Here is a 24,172-nt window from a genome sequence, read left to right as displayed (position 1 = left end):
CTCTTGTGAGTCTTAGATCTCTGGTCACCATTTCTTTATGGCATTTATTATTGTTTTATTATTTCTACATTATTTTGTGATTAATGATGTCAGATTCCATAAATGCTACTTTTGCGACCCATAGCATCCACAGTGCCTAGCATATAATAGGTGCTCAATAAATATTTGTTAAATAAATAAATAGATAGGAAGAGAATTCTTCCCACGGAGGGAAAAGGTGATTCAGAAAAGAGAAGTGGTCCAGAAACTGAGAAAAGAAATTTTGATAGGAAAAGTGTTCAAGAACTGAATAACATGCTTTTTTTTTTTTTTTAAAAACGAGTCAAATAGGGTGAGTACAAAAAAAAAAAAAAAAAGAGAATGGGTACTAAGGAAAGGTCACTGAGTTTAAAATAGAGGTTTCAGACATCCTGAGTAGGAAAAGCTTTCATGGAGTGAGGCAAGAAAAAAAAAAGCCCAGTTGCTCTAGGTTAAGACATGCATGTGCAGAATGAATAGAAAGATAAATTATTCTTTAAAGATAGATTTCCAAAAGCTCCTTAACAGAAGCATTTACCTTTTAATATCTCTATGAATATGATGGTTTTCGTGTAAAAAACTGAGGCCATTAGCTGCACCCTGAGCAATCTTGCACCTCATGTGCCATGAAAGCGGTGGAGTATCATCCTTGAAAAGGAACAAACAAACCAATAAAAAGAGGATTAAACATCTATGGAATATTTTTTTCTAGGCAACAACTAAAATGACCCTATATCATTAAGAATTTAGGACTACAATTTTTTAAGTTACTAAAAAATAATCTCTAAATAAGATCAAAGAGGGGGTTAGCATTTATTTGCAAATAAAAATATGTAAGAGCATCTTCGAAGACTAGCTTTGACTGATAACTTTACATTTTTAGATTATCACCTAAAATAATAGAAATCCCCATTTTTATATATTCAACTGTATATCTTTTATAGAGAAGGGAAATATTTAAGTTTAATGTGGTTTAAATGATCACATCACAAACTGAATATGAGTATTCGAACACAGGAACAGAAAGCCAAACAATTATGAAGAAACATCTTACCAAGCAAGACAGTCTGTCAAGCAATGAGCCATTAGGCATGTAAACATAGACTAAGCAGAGGTCATCGCCATCACTGGAAAAACCAAGGAGTTCCACTAAGTTTTCATGTTGACACCTGTGACAAGTAATTTTCATAATTAATTTATACCTCAAAAGTATTATAATACATACTTATATACTCATAGGTAGCTAAGAAATTATTCACTTTAGAGCTTTAACAGGAAAAAAAGAAAATAATGTGACATTAATACTAACATAGTAATATATTAAAAAATATATATTATATAATGTATGTTATGGTATGTTTATAATATGTTTACACGTGTTTATTATGACTTTATAGTTGGCTCTAAACAGTTCTCTTTTCAGTCATTATTGATATAATAATAGAAGTAAAGCCTTTCTATTTTATAGTAAAAGCTCAATAATTAAGGTTATTGGAACTTAGGCTACAGCTTGGATAAGGATTAGGCTGATGTTTATTTGTTATGCACAATTTGTTATGCACAATTTTCAATAGACAAGACTGCAAGAAGTCTATTAAGACTTTTATGAAAACATTTAAAAAATTCTCCAAAATGTCAAAAGAACTGATTTACAACATCTGATATTTAATCACATCTAATATACACAAATTTCTTTCCTTAAATATACCTGATCATTTATAACCCATTTTGAGTTTCTTTATACACTTGAGAATAAACTAAGGAGAGGTATATTATAACAAAACTGCAGGCATCTGAGGGACAGCAGAAAGAAGAGCTGACTCAGAGCACAAAGCTATATGTTTAAAAGTGCAGCTCTCTCCTCTTGGATGTGTGACCATGACAAGTTAACAACATCTCTGAGCCTCAGCTCCTTTACCTGCTAAATGGGGATAATAATCCCTATTATGTTACACGGTTGCTGTGAGAATTAAACATACAAATATATTTGAGAGCCAAGAAATACACCTGGTACATGATAAGTGTTCTATTCAAGTGCTTATTCATTTTGTTCATGCAAAATAATCCACAATTTTGACTTTTCATTATATCAAAAAGGACTTCTACTTGCATAAATAGTTTAAGAAGTACAAATTAAAAGAGTAAGTATTCCATTTTTTACCAAATTGATACATTTTTAAAATTAGTAGTTAACATTTGCTGAGTTTACACTATATACAAGGCACTGTAGTAAGTGATTTTTCTGCTTTGTTTATGTAGAATAAAGACTTAAGAAACCTGACCATGGTCATTCTGCTAATAAGGTCTAGAGACTGGAACTTATTAAAAACAGTAATAAAGAAGAGGATGTGGCTAAGTGATTGGGCTTCCGTCTACCATACAGGACATCCCAGGTTCTGTTCCTAGTGCCTCCTGGTAAAGGCAAGCTGGCCTGCACGGAGAGCTGATGCAACAGGATGACACATATACATACAAAATAAAATAAAATAGAAAAAAAGACAGAGGAAAGACAAGGAGCTGAGGTGGCTCAAGCGATTGAGTGCCCCTCTCCCACACTGGAAGGTCCTGGGATCGGTTTCTGGTGCCTCCTAGAGAGTAGACGGGAAGAGAAGACAAGCAGACACAGAAGAACACACAGAGACGGACACAGAGAGCAGAGAGTGAGTGTAAGTGGTGGGGAGGGGGGGGAGTAAATAAATAAAATTAAATAAAAATAGTAATAAAATAAAATTCAATGGGGGTAAGGTAGTAGTGAAATATGAAACTGTCACACACTGCTGGTAGGATATATTTTACCATAACTTATCTATAAAGCCATTTAGATATGCCAAAAGTTTTAAAAACGTTCATGGACTCTGACCCAGTAATTCACTTCTAGGGGTCAATCCTGATGAAATAAGCAGAGGTGCATTGAAAGATGTATGTTTATGTACAGAGATGTTTATAGGAGCTTAAATTTGTGTTTTGAAAACTGGAAGCAAACCTAATAGGGTAATGATTAAATAAAATCTGATACCTATTTGTACTATGTTCCATAATAATTTACATTTTTTTCAAATTATTTTTAGTGATATGGGAAGAATGCTACACATGCGTCATGAAGCAAGTACATAAAAATATTAGCAATGGTTATACCTGGGTGGCATAATTAAGAAATAGTATTTTTTTTAAATTTTAAAAACATTTTCCTGTATTTTCCATATTATCTTCTTTGAACTTTTAGGATTGGAGAGTGGGAGGTAGGGGTGGGGAGAACAAATCCTTAAAAAAAGGAGTTTTGAAATTTTTCTAGCATGTATTATTTCACAGTGACTGAATCAATCCCAGGCTATTTCTTTCTTGAGGTTTAGCAACTAAAATGAGTGATTTATAGCAATGTGTCTAATAGATGTAGATGAGTTTTACAAACTTAGACCCATTATGATTCAGATCAAAAGTCAAGCTCTGGAATCACACAGATCTGGGGTTGAATTCCAGCTCTAACGTTTACAGGTTATGTGACCTTTGGCAAGTTATTTTATGTTTCTATATCTCACGTAAAAAGGGAGTGGGGAGAGAGACATAACCAGTGTTGTGAGGACTAAATGAGATACGACACATAAAATACACAGTACAGTGTCTGGGCTATTACACATACTCAGATGCCAGTCACTATCATTATTAGAATAAATTTCCTTATTTGATGATGCCCAACAGCTTGCCATCACACTGGGTCAATGCCGTCTAAGGAATCTTGCATATTAGACGTCCCTGTCCATTATGGGTCTTACATCTAAGGTCCTAATATTTTACAATTAAGATTTATTTTTTTAGGTATTTCTGCAGTTTATCTCTAATGAATTCAGGGAGCAGAAAACACTGAAAAATATGAGAGAGTTTGAATTTTATATAACTTTGCTGTGACTTAAAATAATGACTGCTTTTTAATCTATAGATGTATGAGTATACGTTGCCATAGAATCGTAGAGCCAAAGTTCTTTCATTCCCTCTACTCTAAACCCTTTATTTTCATTTTATATATTTGAAAACATCACTATCTCATTGCATACTCTGGGTAAGAAACTCGGTCCCTTACTCCTTGTCCTGTTTTTTTTCCCCTCTACCACACTACCAAACTAACACTCACTTTGCCATTACTTTTATTTCTTGATCAAACTGTTGCTTCAGTTCTTCAGTGCTAATGTCAACCATCTGAAAAATAAAATAATATACAATACAATACAATACAATACCCCCATGGCTCTGAAAGCTAGAAAGGAGCTTAGGAGATTGGTTGGCTGATTTGATCAAGGTCCCATGACTGGTACTGAGATGATGTAGAAACAAAATGAAATAGTATATGAGATACCATGGCATAAACATTTTTGGGGAAAAAATTTCTCAACAGAAAACATAAGCAAATTTGAAGGCAAAACAAAACAAAACAAAACAAACCCTGCAAAACTATTTGTAACACATATAACAAAGGGTGGACTATATTATACCAATATCTCTTATAAATATTTTTAGAATAGATGTAGAATACAAGTCAATAAGTAAACTTAATAGGACACAAACAAAACATTCTTAAATCTTTTTATTATATATTTCCTAAACTTTATTTTTAAATGAGAAAAGGGATACAAAGAAAGTTATTCTTTTTAGAAAATTTTCTTACTACCTCACCATTTTAATCTTGATTATGCATGAAGCACAGTCTAGAGCAGGGGTTCTTAACCATTTCTGTGCCATGGACCCCTTTGTAAGTCAGGTGCAAACCATGGACCTCTTACTAAGTCCATACTATACTGTGTATTATTTAATAAATCTGTCATACCTGCACCAACACGTCCCACCAGTACAATATTTTTTTGAATTTCAATTCAAGTTCACAGACCCCTTGTTAAGAACCCCTGGTCCAGAGCAAGGATTCTCAACTTTATTTTGTGGATCCTCCAAAATCATACATATATTAGTATATATGTATGCCTAACTACCTTTCCTAGGGATAGGATCCATAGCTTTTATCAATTTTTTTAATGGTAAGAACTACCAGCTTAGAATAATAGTTTTTTGTTTTGTTTTATTTTAGGAGGTAATGGGGACTGAACCTGGACCTTGTACATGGGAAGAAGCTGCTCAGCTACTGAGTTACATCCACTCCCCATTGAGAGTTGGTTTTTTCATGTTAGTTTGTTTTTAGGAGGTACTGGGGATTGAATGTAGACTCTCATACTTGGGAAGCAGGTGCTCAACTACTTGAGTTACATCCACTCCCCCAGAAAAATGTTTTTTGAAAGAAAACAAATACACAATGGCATAATGTTTCCTAAAGATTCATTCAAAACTCATTATACAGCACAGGAAGAAGCAGCTCTCCCTTTATTTTTATTTCTGTAGTATAGCTTACTGCTGCAAGCTTCTTCACTGCCACGGTTTTGTTGTTCACATAGCCTTTATATACAACTCCAAATCCTCCTTCTCCCATTTTATTGCCACCAGCAGAAAGGGGTCGTTCATCGAAGTTATTTGTGACATTCCTCAATTCATAAAACGAGAAACTGTGAAAACCTGTATGTCAATAAAATAAGGAAAAATGTCAGTTTTTAGCAATAATCAAGATTTTCTCAATTTAAATATATTATATATAGGCAACTATTTACAAATTTTGATTAGGCAAGTGGGAGAGTAAAATTATTTTAAAAATATAAACGATCAACTCTTTCATAAGGATTGTGCTTAGTTCTTTGAGTCCAAGTAGAAAGAAAAAAAGTCATCCTTCACCCAAAATCTATTCATGTACTTTCTTTCTAAAGAAATGACCCTTTTAAGTTCTATATTTTTTCATAGCATTGGTGGTTGCTTGCATGCCCTATTGCCTCTATTCATTGATAATATACTAACAAATACAATGAAGATGAAGCTTAAATAGGAGGAAAAAAAAAAACATCAAAGGGCTACTGCCCGTGTGTCTCTGACTACTGTACAAATAAAACCGGGACATATTTACTTTAATGCAGTGATCTTGATAACAAGCCCAGTAGTAGAAAGCACTAAGGTATTACTTACGTGTATCACTAAATTCTAAGCTTCCATTTTCTAGACTTGAGGAGTCAGGGGGCATATCGTTGGGTTCGCGATTCTGCCCAGGCAGTACATGTGTCCTGGCCCTGCCATAGAGAGACACTGGGTTCTGCTGAACTGTCACGGCTTCCTCTGAAGGTAGTATAGTGACAGTTTTAGGAATAGCATCTGCCAAATGAAATAAGATACAAGTTGTCCTTCTCCAAGAAAAAGTGTCTGTGGAAAAGTTAAACCAGGAACTCAATTCATTTAACACCATCCCAATGTCCACATGTTGGTCCCGTATACTCACAGCACACACAAGAAGCTACCTACTAAGGACTTGTAAGCTGTGACAGAGAGGAGTAGAGAGGGCAAGGCAGTGTTTCCAAAGGGCCTTCTGTGAACTACCTGCATCAGCAGACTGGAATACTTGTATAAGAACACAGGCCTTGGGGAAGCGGATGTAGCTCAGTGGTTGAGTGCCTGCTTCCCACGTACAGGGTCTGGGGTTCAATCCCCAGTACCTCCTAAAATAAACAAACCTCAAAACACAGGCCTGAACTCAACTCCGGAATTCTAATGAAGGAGGTGTGCAATAGGCTTAGGTTGCTACAGGTTAGCAAGAACCATGTGATTCTTATGCACAGTAAAGGTGGAGAACCACTGGTGTAAATGGCATCAAAGGAAAAAAAGAGGGTTATGAGGAAGGCGGCTAGACATCCCAACACAGCAAAATACAATCTAAGGAAACCAGGAGCACAGGGTCTCATCACAGTGAATACTGGGGGTGAAAAAAAGAGGTGAACTCTGTGCGGTTCTTCTGCCCCTTTTATTTGAACCTATGATTAGCACTATACTTGATAAATATATGTCCCAGAGACTTAAACCTTTGATCCATCCACGTGCAGTTGAGCCCTGAATTTCAGCAGAGTTGTAACACATACTCTCCAGTTCACTGGACTCACCCAGGACAACTAATAAGGAGATGATGCACAGCGACCATCCCAAAGAACAGAGAGTCTACAACTGCAAGCAAGATACTCCCATCCATCTGCCCCCTGGGATCTAAGCCCCCTCTCAAGTAGAAACAGAGTGGGCATCACCATCCCCAAACCCTCAAAATTAGGAAATAAACAATGGATGAGAGTAGCCTTACTGTTATTCTGCTATAGACCTATTGTTATACTAGCAATGGAAGAAATTATATCACTGATGTGGAGACAGTGGCCACTGGAGGTTGTGAGGGGATAGGGGGAAAATTGGTATAACGTGGGGGCATCTTTGGGACATTGGAATTGTCCTGAATGACTTTGCAGTGACAGATACAGGCCATTATACAGCTTGTCATAACTTATAAAATTGTGTGGGAGAGAGTTTAAACTATAACGTAAACTATAATCCACACTTAGTGGCAAAGCTCTGTGTTCATCAATTTTAACAAATGTATCACACCAATGAAGGATGTTAATGTGGGAAAGTGTGGGAGGGGGAGGGGGTATGGCATATGGGAATCCCCTACATTTTTTTATGTAACATTTATGTTATCTAAGTATCTTTTCAAAAATAAAAAACAAAAAAAGCTAAGAAGATTGGGGGGGGAGGGGGAGGGGAGGAAAAGAGCAAGCACTGAAAAGAATAACATCCTAAAGCCTAAACTTGGTTTCTGAAGAAGGCATCTTTTAAAACTTCCTGCTGGGACAAACCAACCTGGACGTAATGGTGGGATCAGACCTCACTGTGACGTCTCCCCACCCTTAGCAGCAGAGTCTGCAGTGTACCATGTGTGAGGTGCGCCGGTTAAAGAGTTGGGAGAGTTGAAAGAACGGAAAGACACTCTAATGTAAGGTTCCTCTACTATGAAAAAAGGCAAGGAAAAGAAAGTCTCCTATTCTGCCACTTGTCTTTTGACTCTGTTGACACCCTGGTCATGAGTTTACCTGGCAGCAAAAGACTTGCAGGGGCAAAAAACTCATTTTGGACCAAAATATCCACAAGATCACCAACTGTGCAATTTGTGGTGCCCCAGTCAAACAGTAATTCACAAGTAGGGCTTTTTCCAGTTTGAAGTAATGCTTCGAATCTCCTTAAAAACAAGTAACAAAGAAACAAAATTAGGACATAGTTAATATGAAAATAGAAATGATTTCCCCCTTGCCCCTGTATGTCCCACCCCAACTCCTATAATATTAGAGGAAAAGGGCAGCAAAAATTAAGAGAAAGATGAGCAGAAAAAATGCCAAAGATGATGATGATAAAAGTTAACATTTACTGAAATCTTATTCAGTATTTACTCAGTGGGCTAAGAGATGCACACAGATTAACTCATTTAATTCCCAAAGATAACATGACTATCATTTTTGCATTAATAATGGGACAGAAGACTTGGAGAGGTAAAGTGACCTGTCCATGGCCAGATAGCTGACAACCTATATCCAATTTGAGACTCAAATTCAGATCTCACTTCATGTAAGGTGTGCTCTCAACTTCCCTCCCTCCCTCTCTCCCTTCCTTCCTCCCTCCCTCCCTCTTCCCCCTCTCCGCCCCGCCTCCTCTCTGCCCTGAGTTGTCTGCTCTCAGTGTCCATTCGCTGTGTTGTTCTTCTGTGACCGCTTGTATCCTTATCAGCAGCACCGGGAATCTGTGTTTCTTTTTGTTGCATCATCTTGTTGTGTCAGCCCTCCCTGTGTGTGGCTCCACTCCTGGGCAGGCTGCACTCTCTTTTGCGCTGGGCGGCTCTCCTTACGGGGTGCATTCCTTGCGCGTGGGGCTCCCCTATGCGGGGACACCCCTGCGTGGCAGGGCACTCCTTGCACGCATCAGCACTGCGCATGGGCCAGCTCCACACGGGTCCAGGGGGCCCAGGGTTTGAACCGCGGACCTCCCATGTGGTAGGCGGATGCCCTAACCACTGGGCCAAGTCTGCTTCCTCACCTTTTAAGCTTTAGTAATTCCTACATGACTTACTATCTTAGTTATATGATTTCTAATAAATCAGCCTGCTAAATTAAAGAAATAGAATATACATAAACTTAGGAAACTACTCCTTTGATCTTAACTGTATTTTAATTAAATTGAAGGGAAAAGATCAGGTATTTTTGCCCATTTCTTTAAAAATTGGTTTTGAAAAGGAACATTTAAAAACTTAACTAGCAGCTTTTTCTGTTTTTCCTCCAAATATTTTATTTTGAAAAATTCAAAACTCTAGAAAACTTGAAAGCATAATACAATGAAGAATCATTTACCATTTACTTAGAGCCACCAATTGAGTTGACCAATTGATACCAATTTTCCACATTTGGCTCTTGCCCTCTGTGTGTGTGTAGGGATATATTTTAGAGGCTAGGACAGATGTTTTTTAAAATGTCACCTATTCAAGATTTGAGTATTTTCTCATGATTAAATTAAGGTTAAAATTTTTTGGTAAGAATACTACATAGGTGATAATATGTCCTTCCCACTGCATCATACTCAGAAGTACAAAGGCAGTTTTAGCACTCATTGATGAGCCTTGTGTGAGTTAATTATTCACTGGTGACTGCAAATTAGTACCTTTGTAACTCCGTCATTCTTTCAAAAATTATTGGTGGACATTCTAATAATAACAATTACTCTTGGCTTTGCCTCCCTGTCACTACTGCCTCAGCTATCCTCCATAAGTTTTTTTAAAAACATATTTTTGTTAGTGAAGTTGTGAACTATGACACAATCATGCACATGTGTAGAATTCCCATACAACAGCCCTTCACCAACACACCACATGGTGTGGAACATTTGTTACAGATTATGAGAAAATATCATCAGACTATTACCACTAAGTGTGGTCCATAGCACACATTTGGCATATTTTTTCCATATCCCCCTATTATTAACACAGTACATTATTGACATTGATGCAAGAATATTACAGCATTATTGTAAACTATAGTCCATAGGTTACATTGTGTTTTTTCCATGTGTCTCCATATTCCCATCAGCCTGCAATAGTGATGTACATTTGTTCTAGTTTGCAGAAGGATATTCTTGCATTTGTACTACTAAACCCAATTCGCATCCATCTCTGGGTTCACTATGTTGTTCAGTCCTTGATTATTTCTGTTTTCTTTCAATTGGCATTTATATCCCTAGACTACCCTTTTCAGCCACAATGCCATTTCTAAACCAGCTGCTACTCACTATAATGTGTTACCAAAAACTGTATCCATTTCCATACTTTCACAGTCCAGTTAGTAAAAACTACATATATTAAGCATCAGTATGCCTTCTCAGTCTTCCTTTTATCTTCTAACAATCTATACTCTAGGTTTTAAGTCATGTGTTTATTCTTCGTGTTTAGTTCACATGAGACATGAGACCATGCAATATTTGTTCTGTTGTGTCTGGCTGATTTGACTTAGCATAATCCATTCAAGACTCATCCATGTTATCATATGTGTCCCAATTTCACTTATTCTTACTGCAGTATAGTATTCCATCATATGTATATACCCCATTTTGCTTATCCATTCATTGGTTGATGGATACAGATTGTTTCCATCTTTTCGCAATTGTGAATAATGCCACTATGAACATTGGTGTGCAAATGTCTGTTCGCATCACAGTTTTCAATACTTCTGAATATATTCCTAGTAGATGAATTGCTGGATCATATGGCAGTTCTGTGTTTAGCTTCATGAGGAACTGCCAAACTCTCTTCCACAGGGCTTCACCATTTTACATTCCCACCAACAGTGAAAGAATGCTATTTCTCCATATCCTCCCCAGCACTTATTGTTTTCTGTTTTCTTTTAATAATGGCCATTCTATGTGGTGTGAGATGATATCTCATTGTCATTTTGATTTGCATTTCCCTAATAGTGATACTGAAAGTTTTTTTCATGTGCTTTTCAGCCATCAGTATTTCCCCTTTGGAGAGACAAAATTCTTTAGCCCATTTTTAAATTGGATTGGTTTCTTTTTTATTGTTGAGTTGAACGATGTTTTTATATAGAATGGAAATCAAACCCTTATTGGCTATGTGCATTACAAGTAATTTTTCCCATTGAGTAGGCTGCCTTTTCAGCTTCTTGATGAAGTCCTTTGAATCATGAAAGTGTTTAAGTTTGAGGAGGTCCCACTTATCCATGTTTTCTTTCGTTGCTTGTGCTTTAGCTGTAAGGTTTAAGAATCCACCCCAACCCCCACGAGTTCTTGAAGAATTTTTCTACACTTTCTTCTAGGAGCTATAAGGTTTGAGCTTTTTTATTTAGATCTTTGATCCATGTTGAGTTAATTTTTATATAGGAGTCCTCTTTCTTTCTTTTGCATATGGATATCCAGTTCTCCCAGCACCATTTGTTGAACAGACTATTCTACCCCAGCTGGGTGGTTTTGACAGACTTGTCAAAAATCACTTTACCATAGATGTGAGGGTCTGTTTCTGAGAGGGTCTGTTTCTGAACCATCAGTTCAGTTCCATTGGTCTATGTGTCTATCTTTATGCCAGTAGCATGCTGGGTTTTTTTTGTTTTGTTTTTTGCTGCTGTTGTTTGTTTGTTTTTTACCACTGTAGCTAAGTAATATGCTTTGAAGTCCAGAAGTCAGAATCCTCCAACTTTGCTTTTCCTTTTTTAAGATGTTTCTGTCTATTCTATTTGGGGTCTCATACCCTTCCAAATAAATTTGATAACTGTGTTTTCCATTTGTTTAAAAAAATGCTGGTAGAATAGGATTCACTGAATACATATATCAATTTGGGTGGAATAGACATCTTAATGATATTTAGTTTTCCAATCCCTGAGCATGGAATATTCTTCCAATTATTTAGGTCTTTTTAAATATCTTTTAGCAATGCACTGTTTGTTATCTGAATACAATTGCTTTACACCCTTGGTTAAGTTTGTTCCTAAATATTTGATTCTTTTAGTCGCTATTGTAAATGAAATATTATTCCTGACTTCCTTCTGAGATTGCACATTACTAGTGTATAAAAGCACCACTGATTTTTGCATATTAATCTAGTATCCTGACACCCTACTGAAATTATTAGCTCTAGCAGTTTTGTTGTATATTTTTCGGGACTTTCTAAGTATAGGAATCATATAATCTGCAAATAGCGAAAGTTTTACTTCTTCCTTTCCAATTTAGATGCCTTCTATTTCTTTTTTGGATGCCTTTATTTCTTTTTCTGCCTAATTGTTCTTGCTAAAACCTCTTGTACTATATTAAACAAGAGGCAACAGTGAACATCCTTGTCTCGTTTCTGATCTCAGTGGGAAAGCTTTCAGTCTTTCACCATTGAGTACAACGTTAGCTGTGGGTTTTTCATATATGTCCTTTATTGTACTGAAAAAGTTTTCTTCAATTCCAATCTTCTGTATTATTTTTATCAAGACAGGATGCTGTATTTTGTCAAATGCCTTTTCTGCATCAATCAATACCATCATGTGATTTTTCTTCTTGATTTATTAATGTGGTATATTACACCCATTGATATTCTTGTGTTGTACCACCCTTGTATGCCTGGTATAAATCCCACTTTATTATGATGAATAATTCTTTTAATGTATTGTTGGATTAAATTAGCAAATATTTTATTGAGGATTTTGCATCCATATTCATTAGGGAAATGGAACTGTAATTTTCTTTTTTCATAATATCCTTATCTGACTTTGGTATTACGGTGATATTGGCTTCATTGCATGAATATGGTAGCATTCCTTCTTGTTCAATTTTTTGGAAGAGATTAAGACTGAATGCTTGGTAGAACTCACCTGTGAAGTTATCTGATCCTGGGCTTTTCATTTTAGGGAAATGTTTGATTCTGTTTCAATTGTTTGATGACTGTTTCAATGTCTTTATTTGTGATTGATTTGTTAAGGTCTTCTATTTCTTCTAGGGCTGCTCGTATGTTCCTAGGAATTTTTCCATGTCATCTGCATTATCTAGTTTGTTGGCGGAGTGTTTGCAGTTATTTCTGTGGGGTCAATAGTAATGATACTGTTTTCATTTTTTATTTCATTTATTTGCAACTTCTCTCATTTTTTTCTTTGTCTAGCTAAGGTTTTGTCAATTTTGTTAATCTTCTCGAAGAACCAACTTTTGGTTTTGTTAATTCTATTGTTTTTTTGTTCTCAATTTCATTTATTTCTGCTCTGATCTTTGTTATTTTATTCCTTCTGTTTGCTTTGGGAATTGTTTGCTGTTCTTTTTCTAGTTCCTCCAGCTGTGTAGTTAGGTAATTAATTTTAGCTCTTTTTTCTTTTTAAAATGTGAGCATTGAGGGCTATAAATTTCCCTCTCAGTTGCATCCTGTAGGTTCTGACATGTTATTTTCTTGTTTTCATCATCTGGAGCTATTTATTTCTCTCACAATTTTTTCTTTGACCCACTGATTATTTAAGAGTGTGCTGTTTAATCTAAATATATTTGTAAATTTTTCCTTTTTCCACCTGTTGTTGGTTTCCCACTTTATTCCATTATGATCAGAGAAAGTGCTTTGCACATTCAGATCTGCTTTGTGACCCAATAGATGGTCTATCCTGGAGAAAGACCCATGAGACCTTGAGAAAAATGCATATACTACTGTTTTGGGGTGCAATGTTCTGTATGTGTCTATTAGGTTTGGTTCATTTGTCATATTATTCAACCTCTCTATTTCTTTATTGATCCTCTGCCCTGATGTTCTATCCAATGCTGAGAGTGGTGTATTACAGTACCCAACTATTGTTGTAGAGATGTCTACTTCTCCCTTCAGTTTTGCCAGTGTTTGCATCAGGTAATTTGGGGAATCCTGGTTAGGTGCATGTACGTTTATGATTGTTATTTCTTCCTGGTAAATTACCCACCCCTTTTTTTTATTTTTAAGGAAATTTAGATTACATAAGTGTTACATCAAAAATATAAGGGATTCATGGAGAGTGGATGTGGCTCAAGTGGCTGAGTGCCTGCTTCCCACATGGGAGGTCCCAGATTTGGTTCCCATTGCCTCCTAAATACAAACAATAAGCAAACAAATGAAAAAACCAACTCAGGGAGCTGATGTGGCTCAGGGGTTGTGCACTGGCTTTCTACTTATGAGGTCCCCAGGTTCAATTCCCAGCCTCAGTACCTCAAAAAAAAAAAAAAATATATATATATATATATGTATGTATATAGGGTTCCCATATATGCCACCCCTCCCATACTTTCCCCCCATTAACATCTTCCATTACTGTGGTACATTTGTTAAAACTGATGAGTACATATCGGAGCATTGCTACTAATCATGATCTATAGTTTACATTATAGTTTACACTTTGCACTGCACAATTTTATAGGCTTTTTTTTAATTTTTAAAAAAAATTTCTCTCCCCCTCCCCCCTCCCCCTGGTTGTCTGCTCTCTGTGTCCATTCACTGTGTGTTCTCCTGTGTCTGCTTGTATTCTTGTCAGCAGCACTGGGAATCTGTTTCTTTTTGTTGCATCATCTTGCTGCATTGGCTCTCCATGTGTGTGGCCCCACTCCTGGGCAGGATGCTCTTTTGTTACATGGGGCGGCTCTCCTTGCAGGGCGCACTCCTTGCGCATGGGGCTTCCCTACGTGGGCAACTGTATGGCACCGTACTCCTTGCGTGCATCAGCACTGCGCGTGGGCCAGTATCATCACACGGGTCAGGAGGCCCTGGGTTTGAACCTTTGACCTCCCATGTGGTAGGCAGATGCTCTATCCATTGAGCCAAATCTGCTTCCCAATTTTATAGGTTTTGACAAAATTTATAATGGCCTGTATCCATCATAGCAATGTCATACAGGACAACAATATCCCAAAAATGCCCCATGACACACCTATTCTTCCCTCTCCTTTATCTCAGAACCTTTGGTGGCCACTGCCTTTTAGGTTTATCCTTTATATCAATGACACAAGTTCTCCCATTGCTAGAATAATAATGTCTATTTTAGACCATAGTTGCATTCCCCCCTTATCTTCGTTCATTCCTCAATCTTGAGGATTTGGGGATGGCGACACCCGTTCTGCTTCCGATTGAGAGAGGCTTAGAGCCTTTGGGGCATATAGATTGAACTGTCTTGCTTGCAGCTGTAGATACTTTCTGTTTTTTTTGGAATGGATGCTGTCCATTACCATCCTTTCGTTAGTTGTCATGGGCAAATCCAGTGAACTGGAGAGTAGGTGCTGCAACTTTGCATAGATTCAGGGTGCAACTGGCATATGAAAAGACTGAAGATTTACGTCTCTAGGACATATATTTAATGAGCATAGTGCTAATTATAGGTTCAAATAAAACGGGCAGAAGAACCATGTGTAGGGAAATTATAAATGAGACTAACTCTGCTATATTGGGAAAAATACATTCCAAGGTAAAGCCCATTGACAGGTACCGAATTCCTGAGATTGTCTACCCTACCTATCGTGTCTAGATGTCTCTAGAGCCGTCAGGAGCCCTGCTGTTTGAGGGGCTGTTTGCTGCAACAGTCAATGAGATACTGTTGAGACCGTCATAAACTTAACCTCTGGAATGACTTCTCAACTCACTTGGAAATCTCTTAGCCAAAAAAACTCATTTTTATTAATATACATTTTCCTTCCTTGTCTCTAGCACCAGTTTTGCTTTTAAAGTCCATTTCATCCAATGTACGGATAGCTACTCCAGCTTTTTTTTGGTTATTGCATGTGTGGAATAACTTTTTCCAGACTTTCCCTATCTATTGTTATGCTTGGGTCTCAATCTCTTGTAGACAGCATATAGATGACTCATATTTTCTTATTCATTCTGCCAGTCTGTGTCATTTAACTGGGGGGCTTAATCCATTAATATTCAATATTATTACTGTAAAGGCAGTTCTTATTTTACCCATTTTGATCTTTGGGTTTTATTTGTCATAATTTATTTTCCCCACTCTTTTGATACTTTTAGTTACTTTTACAGTTATAATCTTCATTTCTAGACTCTCTTCCAAGCCTTCCTCTCCTGTCTTTTCTTTTCACACTGCAGCATTCCTTTTTTATTAATACATTTATTAATACATTGATACATATTAATAAAGCATATAATTTATCTGAAGTGTATAGTCAATGATATTTGGTATAATCACATAGTTGTGCATTCATCACTTCAATCATTATTAAAACATTTTCATTATTTCAATAATAATAATAAACAAAAAGAGCCAACCAACAAGAAAACTCCTTATCTCTCAATTTCTCTGTTTTCCCTGCTGTACATAGCTGCTATTTCTGGCTATTCTTGCACAATTTTTTATTTGCTTATTAAGTAGTTTTATTGAGATATATTTACATACCATATGATCTATCAAAGTGTATAATCAATGGCTTTTAGTTTAATCACAATGTTGTACATTCATCATCTCAAAAATTTTAGAACAATTTTATTACTCCAAAAAGAAAGACTCCACAACCTTTAGCATTTCTTCCTCAGGCCTAACCACTCATCTCATTTCATCTTTATAAATTGATTTATATTTATATTTTATATACATGGAGTCATACAATATGTAGTACTCTGTGTCTCCTTCATTTAGTATAACTTTTTTTGTCTGATGTTAACATTTTGCAGTATTAACTAACATTTGTACACCTTCAAAGAAAAATGGTCTTATATATGCAATTTTACCTATATTCATATTTCACATAATATATTTATATTTCATATAATATATTTAGTTCATAATAGGACAACTATACATTAATTGCCCTTTTGTGTTTGGCTTGCTTCATTCAACATAATATCATCCAGGTTCATCCATGTTGTTATATGTTTCACGACTTTATTTCTTCTTACCACTGCATAATATTCCATTGTGTGTATACTACACAATTTTTTATCCATTTCTCAGTTGACAGACACCTGGGTTGTTTCCAACTTTTGGCTGTCGTGAATAATGCTGCTATGAACATTGGTGTGCAGTTGTCTATTTGTATCACTGCTCTCAGAACTTCTGGATATATACCAAATTGTTTTTTGTCCATGTAATTTCCAGACTGGCCAACAGATGGTGCTCATTTGTGCACCTTTCCATGGAGGTGTATCTCTGTTTTCCTTTGTTTTGGTCTGGCTAAAGCTGAGATTCAAAGTGGACTCCACTGGGCAAATTCACTGAAGTAAAGTCCCCCATCTCCTCCTCCCCTTTCCTTTGTAACAGCTGACAGTGAGGAAGATGTCTGCTCCCCTCTCAGTCAGCTGCAACAAGCTGGGGGTTTTACTCCCACTTAACAAGGGTGCAGGAGGGGAGCCCTTTCCAGCAGCCAGGAAGTTTCGTAACTCACAGTTTGTGGCTTGGGGTTCTTCATCTCTCTGTCCCGCTCCCTCCTGGGAGTTGTGAAGCACGGTCCTGGTCTGCTGACCCTCAAAGCAGGTCCCTCGGGTAGTTCTTGGCTCTCTGTCCATTATTTTTGTAAGAGAGCTGAGACTTGTCTACCTAATCCAATGCCATCATCTCACAATCTCCTGTAGTGTTACTTTTAGTATTTCCTCCAAAGCTGGTCTACTGGTTACAAACTCTCAGTTTCTGTTTATCTGTGAATATTCTAAACTCACCCTCCTTTTTGAAATACAATCTTGCCAGATACAAGATTCTTGGTTGGCAGTTTTTCTCTTGCAGTATCTTAAATATATCATACCACTGCCTTTTTGCCTCCACGTTTGTGGTGAGAAATCAGCATTTAATCTTCTTGGTTATCCCTTGTATGTTAGGTGTCACTTTTCTCTTGCCCTCTCTGAATTCTCTCTTTGGTATTTGACATTCTAGTATGCAATTCGAAGTTGGTCCATTTGGATTTATTCAGATGGGAATACATTTTGCTTCTTGGACACAGATATCTATGTCCTTCAATAGGGCTGGGAAATTTTCTACCATTATTTCTTCAAATATCCCTTCTGCCCCTTTTCCCTTGTCTTCTCCTTCAGAAACACCCATGACACATATGCTTAAATGTCTCTTGCATTTAGTCTCTTGTCATTTAGTTCCCTGAGACCCTGTTTAATTTTTTCCATTATTTTCTTCATCTGCTCTTTCATATGTCTGCTTTTGGAGGCTATGCCTTCAAGCTCACTGATCCTTTCTTCTGCTCCTCAAATCTGCGGTAATATGCCCCCAGTATATTTTAAATTTCCTTTATTGTGCCTTTCATTCCCATAAGATCTGCTATTTTTCTATGTATGCTTTCAAATTCTTCTTTGCACTCACCTAGTGTCATCTTAACAAGCTTAATCTCTTTAGCCATCTAATTGCATTTATTAAGGAGATTTGTTTGAACATCTATGATTAAGGAGATTTGTTTGAACATCTATGATCGGTTGTCTCAATCCTTTATTTCACCTGGAGGCTTATCATGTTCCTTTTACTGGGCCATATCTTCCTGTTTTTTGGTTTGGATTGTAATTTTTTGTTGTTGTCTTGGCATCTGGCTTACTAGATGTATTTACTTTGGCACAGTTTCTCCCTTGAGTTTAGGGCTTTCTTAACCTTTCTCCCTTGCTGGTTGTGTAGGAGGAGCTGAGGAGATAGTTGGTACTGTAAGCTTTGGATGCTGATGCTGCCCATGTTACCCAGGAACCAATGAAACTTCTCCCACCTTTCTCCTCGGCCAGTGGTAGGGGCAGGTCTGCAGCCACGTGTAGTAATGTAAAGTCATCCAGGCCAAGACCGTCTGTAGCCACGTGGAGAGACTGATGAAGCTTCGCAATTCTTCCTCTCCTGCCTGGGGCAGGGATGGAGCTGCAGTCCAAAATGACTGAGGTTGCCCAAGTGGACTGACGCAGGACCAGCCCCCCTCCTCCCCTGCCAGGGATGGGGAAGGACCCTCCAGAGTGCCCAAGAATCTAATCCATGTGGACTGAAAGTACCTGCAGTTTCCCTGATTGGCTGAGGGAGTACTGTCCCTTCTGCCCTTTAAGGGGTTGGGATGGAACCACAGGAACCCAACAGTTTAGTCTGTGTAGGTCCAAAGTATCTGCCATTGCCTGGAGAGGCTGAGGAAACACCAGTCCCCTCCTATCCTATTAAGGGGTGGGGGTGGATCCACAGGGGCCCAACAGTCCAGTCTGTCTAGGCTGAAAGTTTCTGCTGTTGCCTGAAAAGGCTGAGGAAGCAGCATCCCCCTTCTATTCTATTGGTGGTAGGGTGGACCCACAGGTGCCCAACTGATTAGTCCCTGAAGCTGAAAGTGCCTGCTATTGTCCAGAAAGGCTGAGGAAACACAGCTCCAGTCCTATTCTACTTGGTGGCAGGGATGGAGCTACAGGTGTCCGACTATTGAGTCTGTGCTGGCTGAAAGCACCTGCAGTTGTCTGGAGAGGCTGATGTAGGACCCACTGCTAGAGATGCAGTTGAAGCCTAGACTAGAGCTGCAATCTGATCTGGGTGGAATGCAGCCAGTCCCTGGCTGATTTTTACTCAGCTCCACTTCCCCTCCAGCAGGGTCGGAGTTAAAATGGTGACTACTGGCCTCTTTCCAACTTGGACAGGTTCAAACTTCAGCTGTTCTTAGGATTATACTTTAGTCAGCTGAATTTTAATCAGTAGCTGAAGTCAGTGGCTGACAGTCTCTTCCTCCCCCATTTCTGGGAAATGGAACTTCCAATTCCAGCCACAGAATAGCTCCCAGGCAGCTTGCTGAAGGATGGTCACCAGCCTCCATGGCATGGAGTGCTCTACTCACAAATATTCACGGCAGATGGGCAGTGTCCTCCTTCCTTTCTTCCAAGGATGTTGCTGGGTGATCTTCTGGTCTCCTGGAGCCCCCAAAAAGGTGCATCAGATAGCGCTACATGATTACTAACTGCACGGTAGGATGGACTGACTCTAGGAGCTGCCTACTCTGCCACCATTTTGTTTCTTTGCCCTATAAGTTTTTAATAATAATCTCAACAAACCACCTTTGTAAATTAGCTTTCAAGGTTTAAATGTAAGCTTCCTCCAAGTAATTTAAGAAGTTTACCTTACAAATGAGGAAACATTTCTTGGAATGATTAATAAGGGAACCAAAACTTTAAAAGGCTCTTTAGCAGAATAATGCTTAAAATCACAAGTAAATTTCCTTTCCTCATGCTACTAAAAACAGATGTTAACACGGACTTGAGCAGCAATGACTGACAAAATAGAAAATGTGCACTTATATTTTACATTGAATCAAGCAGAGATGAGTAGAGAGGAAGACTGGAAATTATATGAAGATGGTGTTGAAAATGTATATACTACAAACAACAACTTTAAATAGTCAATTTGAAGAATTCCCAAAATATATTGTCAAAGTGCATTATAGAGCCATGGACTTAAGAAACTTAAGCTCGAGAATTTTACTAGAGATTCTTGCAAAATTCTTATATTACTTCAATCTGGGATTGAGCTGTATGAGGCAGAATGATGTGCACTTAGCCTGCCAAATAGAGAACTGGAGCAAAGGTGGGAATCTCAGTTCTAACTCAAAAATTTAATTTGCAAGACAGTACTGTTGGCCCAGGCAAAATTGCAAAACAAACAAACAAAAACAAAAAAGGTTACTTATTACCCTTATCTCCTTTGGAGAGCGACCCACTCCCTAAAATGCAACATTGAATTGTATTTAGTTATATCTACTAATCATTGTAGATTGTGGTAAAAGAATTTTTTGAAAGGAATTTTATGTTACCTTATGTGAAACTGATTGTATCTATCATCACCAGATGGTTTTTTAATAGCCACAGCTAACTTCTTCCATCCTTCTTGAGGATCAATAAAATCTGACAGCTTCCTAATTAGTCCAACATTGAGGCAGCGTACATATGTTGATGGGGTTATGGACTTGTTCATCTTTTACTCCTAAAATATGAAAAAGTCCGATTAAAATTTTACAGTAGTTTTAGAGATGACATCCATAATCTTTTGTATTCACTTATGAAATGTTGGCAACTTAATACACTATAATAAAGAAATGCACCAAAGTCAATTAGTTGATATACTAAAGAAGAAAGTAAAATTGTAAGTTATTTGAATAACTGTCCCCTGGGTTTGCATTCTTTCCCTACCTACATACATCAACAAAAAAATGGACTTTTTTTCTGACACAGTTTTCCAAGTGAAATTTACTCAAGGGAACAAAAGTTTACTTTCCAGAAAAACTCCTGTGAGTATATTCAGGAACCAGATATATTAATAAAAGAGAATTAATGAATACAGTATAGATGAGACTGGTGTGAATATAAATCTTTTCACTGTCCTTAGAGACTACCTCAAACCATTACTACTCTGCACATGTTTTTTATTTGATCTCAATGTCTTCATTCTCAGCAGGTGGTGATCTTTCCTTCTAATTAGTCAAGACAAATAGACTTGATAGTCTTCTGCCAATTATTCCTGCTCCCCTATATATTTTCATTTAAAATACATATTATTAATTTTTTGGAATAAGCAATACATTCATAAAGTAAAAAGATCAAAAGCTATAAAAGAGCCAATAGTGATAATGTCTCCCTAGAGCCTAGGTTTCTGTATTTGTATTCTCTTGTTCTCTCTGGCTTTCCTTAACCACCATATCTACTGTTCCCACACAATTACCTTTTATCACAGCACAATGTATTTGTAAGCACATGCTTATTTGCTTGCTTGTTTACTATGTCTATCCCATTTGACTATTGACTTTATGAATTCAGGAACCAATTTCATTTTACTCACTAATATATACTAGTGATAAGCACACTATAGATATGGTTAAGTATTTATTTTAGGAATGTGTAAAATTATTGCTCAGTACTGTTAGGTGATTTATATTTTTCATTTAATCCTCACAGTTAGTAAGCTGGCTTTAACATCTCTATTTTACAGAAGTAGTGAAAGAGCTAGTACTAGAACCCTTACCTAATCCAAAATTCATGCCACATGGCCTGCTTCTAAAAGTCGATGTCCATGTCATTCTCTTCTCTTGAAAGATCATTTATTGCCTTTCATTATTCATATATTCACCAAACATATCTTCTATATGTTAAGGCTTGTACTAGGTGATGGGAGCACAGAAAAGAGAAAATATTTGTTCTCTAGCTGCTCAATTTAACAGGGGACCTAAACAATTATAAATGATAAATGTTACAAGAAGTATGTGTGGGATGTTTTGAGGACCACAGAAGGAGCATCGAGCACAGGCAGCCTGACCATAAGGATGGTCGCTGTCAAATTAAATATTACATTGGAAGTACTAGCCAAAGCAATTAAGAAAGAAAATGAAATAGAAGTCATGCACATTGGAGAAAAAGTAAAAGTTTCCCTATGTGCAGACAAGACCCTAAATATAGAAAAACCTACAGCTAAGCTCTTAGAGCTAATAAACAATTTCAGCAATGTGACAGAGTTCAAGTGCAACATCTAAAAATCATTACTGGTGTAATACTCTGAAAAGGAGATGAAGAAAAAGTTCTAATTAAAATAGAAACTAGAAGAATCAATTATTGAGTGGTAAATTTAACCATGGATGTAAAGGATTTATACATGGAAAGCTACAAAACATTGCTAAACAAAATCAAAGACGGCATAAATATAGAGAGAGACAGTCCATATTCATGGATTAGAAGACTAAATATAGTCAAGATGTCAGTTCTACCCAGAGCAATTTACAAATTCAATGCAATCCCAGTCAAAAGTCAAATAGCATGCTTTGCAGAAATGGAAAAGAAAATCATTACATTTAATGGAAGAGAAAAGGGTCCCAACTAGTCAACACTATCTTGAATCATTTCCTGATCTTAAAACTTATTACAAAGAAACAGTAATCAAACCAGCATGGTACTCAGGAAGATAGAGGATTAGAGAAGTGGAGGGATCATTTCTCTCTCAGAAAAAATAGCTCGAGGACAGATGGAATATGTCTGGGGTCTCCTCTCGGACTCACAGTAATCAAACCAGCATGGTACTCAGGAAGATAGAAGGATTAGAGAAGTGGAGGGATCATTTCTCTCTCAGAAAAAATAGCTCGAGGACAGATGGAATATGTCTGGGGTCTCCTCTCGGACTCAGGATACCAGGGGAAGACAAGTAATCATCCAAAAGCAGGGTGAAGGAAAGGAGTCTCAGCTGGATAAAAAACCCATGAGTAGGATGCAAAAGCAGCAACAGAAGGACGCCCTTTGAAAAAACAACAGTCTGTGGGTTGTAGTGATGATGGACTGAGGGGGTTGCAGGGGTCCTCCTTCCCTAGAAAGGGGAGAGGGAGGGGAACAGGCTATAGCATATTTAGATTTTGGCCAGTGAACTTGGTCTGCTGCATTGGAAGGGTCACACACTTACAGGCAGTGTGGGGCCATGACACTGTTTTCCCTTAGAGCCAGCAGGGAACTAAAGATAATTTGCCTTTTCAAACTTCCTCCCTACTGCCCTGGGCTGATTGTTAAGCAGGCAGAGGAAGGGAGGGGGTAGCTGGCCAAGGGTGTGGTACATTGCTTCTGCACTGTCCACGCATCTAAGGAGTTACACTGAATGCATTTCCCCATAGCACCTGGGGTTGAGCAGAGAGGTTTGCCAGGAGCACCATCCGCTGGCCAGACCCGAAAAAGAAAAATAATAGAACTTCCGGGAAGATGGCTGATTAGAAAGACATGGGACTCTCTCTTCTCCTAGAAAAATATCTGAAAAACAGAAAGAAATGGCCTGGAAAAAAAAATTCTAGGGTTTAGGACACCAGGAGAAGGGTAGGACAATGCCCAGAAGAGAGAGGGGCACAGGAAAAGAATCTTGATGGAAAGACAGTGAGTGCAAGCTGCAGCAGCTGCAGGTGGCACCCCTCCCCCACCCTACAAGCAAAAAATTTGAATTCTCAGGCCTCAGGATGGCAAGTACAAAGGGGAACACAGGGATCCACCTCCTTAGGAAAGGGAAAAGAGAGGGATACAGCCTAAGGCGGATTCACCTTTTAGCCCAAATGTGGTCTGCTGTGTCCCATGAGCACTTCCAGGTTGGGAGGGGCCATACCATATTTGCCTTGGGAGCCAGCTCAGAACTAAAGAGATCTGATCTTCTCCATCACCCTCCCTGGGACTGGTTGTTGAGAACACAGAGGGGAGTTGATTTATTTCCTACCTGGGAAAAGGGAAGAGACTGCCAGCAAAGGTGGAGGAACCTCTGACAAAGTTTGAATTGTAAGGCTCAAAGTC

General features: G+C 37.8%; 1 protein-coding gene across 4 annotated transcripts in view; it reads right to left on the bottom strand.

The window, feature by feature from the left end:
- Positions 1-24,172, bottom strand: part of IRAK4 (interleukin 1 receptor associated kinase 4) — a 56,545-nt gene that overhangs the window by 13,675 nt on the left and 18,698 nt on the right. For 2 of the 4 annotated variants that reach the window (XM_058307843.1, XM_058307845.1), the window contains exons 2-8: positions 20,686-20,855; positions 8,001-8,146; positions 6,067-6,249; positions 5,408-5,568; positions 4,145-4,209; positions 1,073-1,187; positions 557-666 (exon numbers count right to left, since the gene is read on the bottom strand). In XM_058307843.1, the coding sequence (XP_058163826.1) occupies positions 557-666; positions 1,073-1,187; positions 4,145-4,209; positions 5,408-5,568; positions 6,067-6,249; positions 8,001-8,146; positions 20,686-20,846 (941 nt within the window). In that variant the 5' untranslated portion in view covers positions 20,847-20,855. Of the gene's footprint in view, positions 1-556; positions 667-1,072; positions 1,188-4,144; positions 4,210-5,407; positions 5,569-6,066; positions 6,250-8,000; positions 8,147-20,685; positions 20,856-21,890; positions 22,027-24,172 lie in introns of all 4 variants that reach the window. The other 2 variants (XM_058307844.1, XM_071218787.1) reach the window with 2 other exon arrangements.

This window comes from Dasypus novemcinctus, chromosome 12 (assembly GCF_030445035.2).
Source record: "Dasypus novemcinctus isolate mDasNov1 chromosome 12, mDasNov1.1.hap2, whole genome shotgun sequence".
Taxonomy (NCBI): Eukaryota; Metazoa; Chordata; class Mammalia; order Cingulata; family Dasypodidae; genus Dasypus; species Dasypus novemcinctus.
The sequence above is the reverse complement of the archived record's forward strand: the minus strand, read 5'-3'. Positions and strand labels throughout refer to the sequence as shown.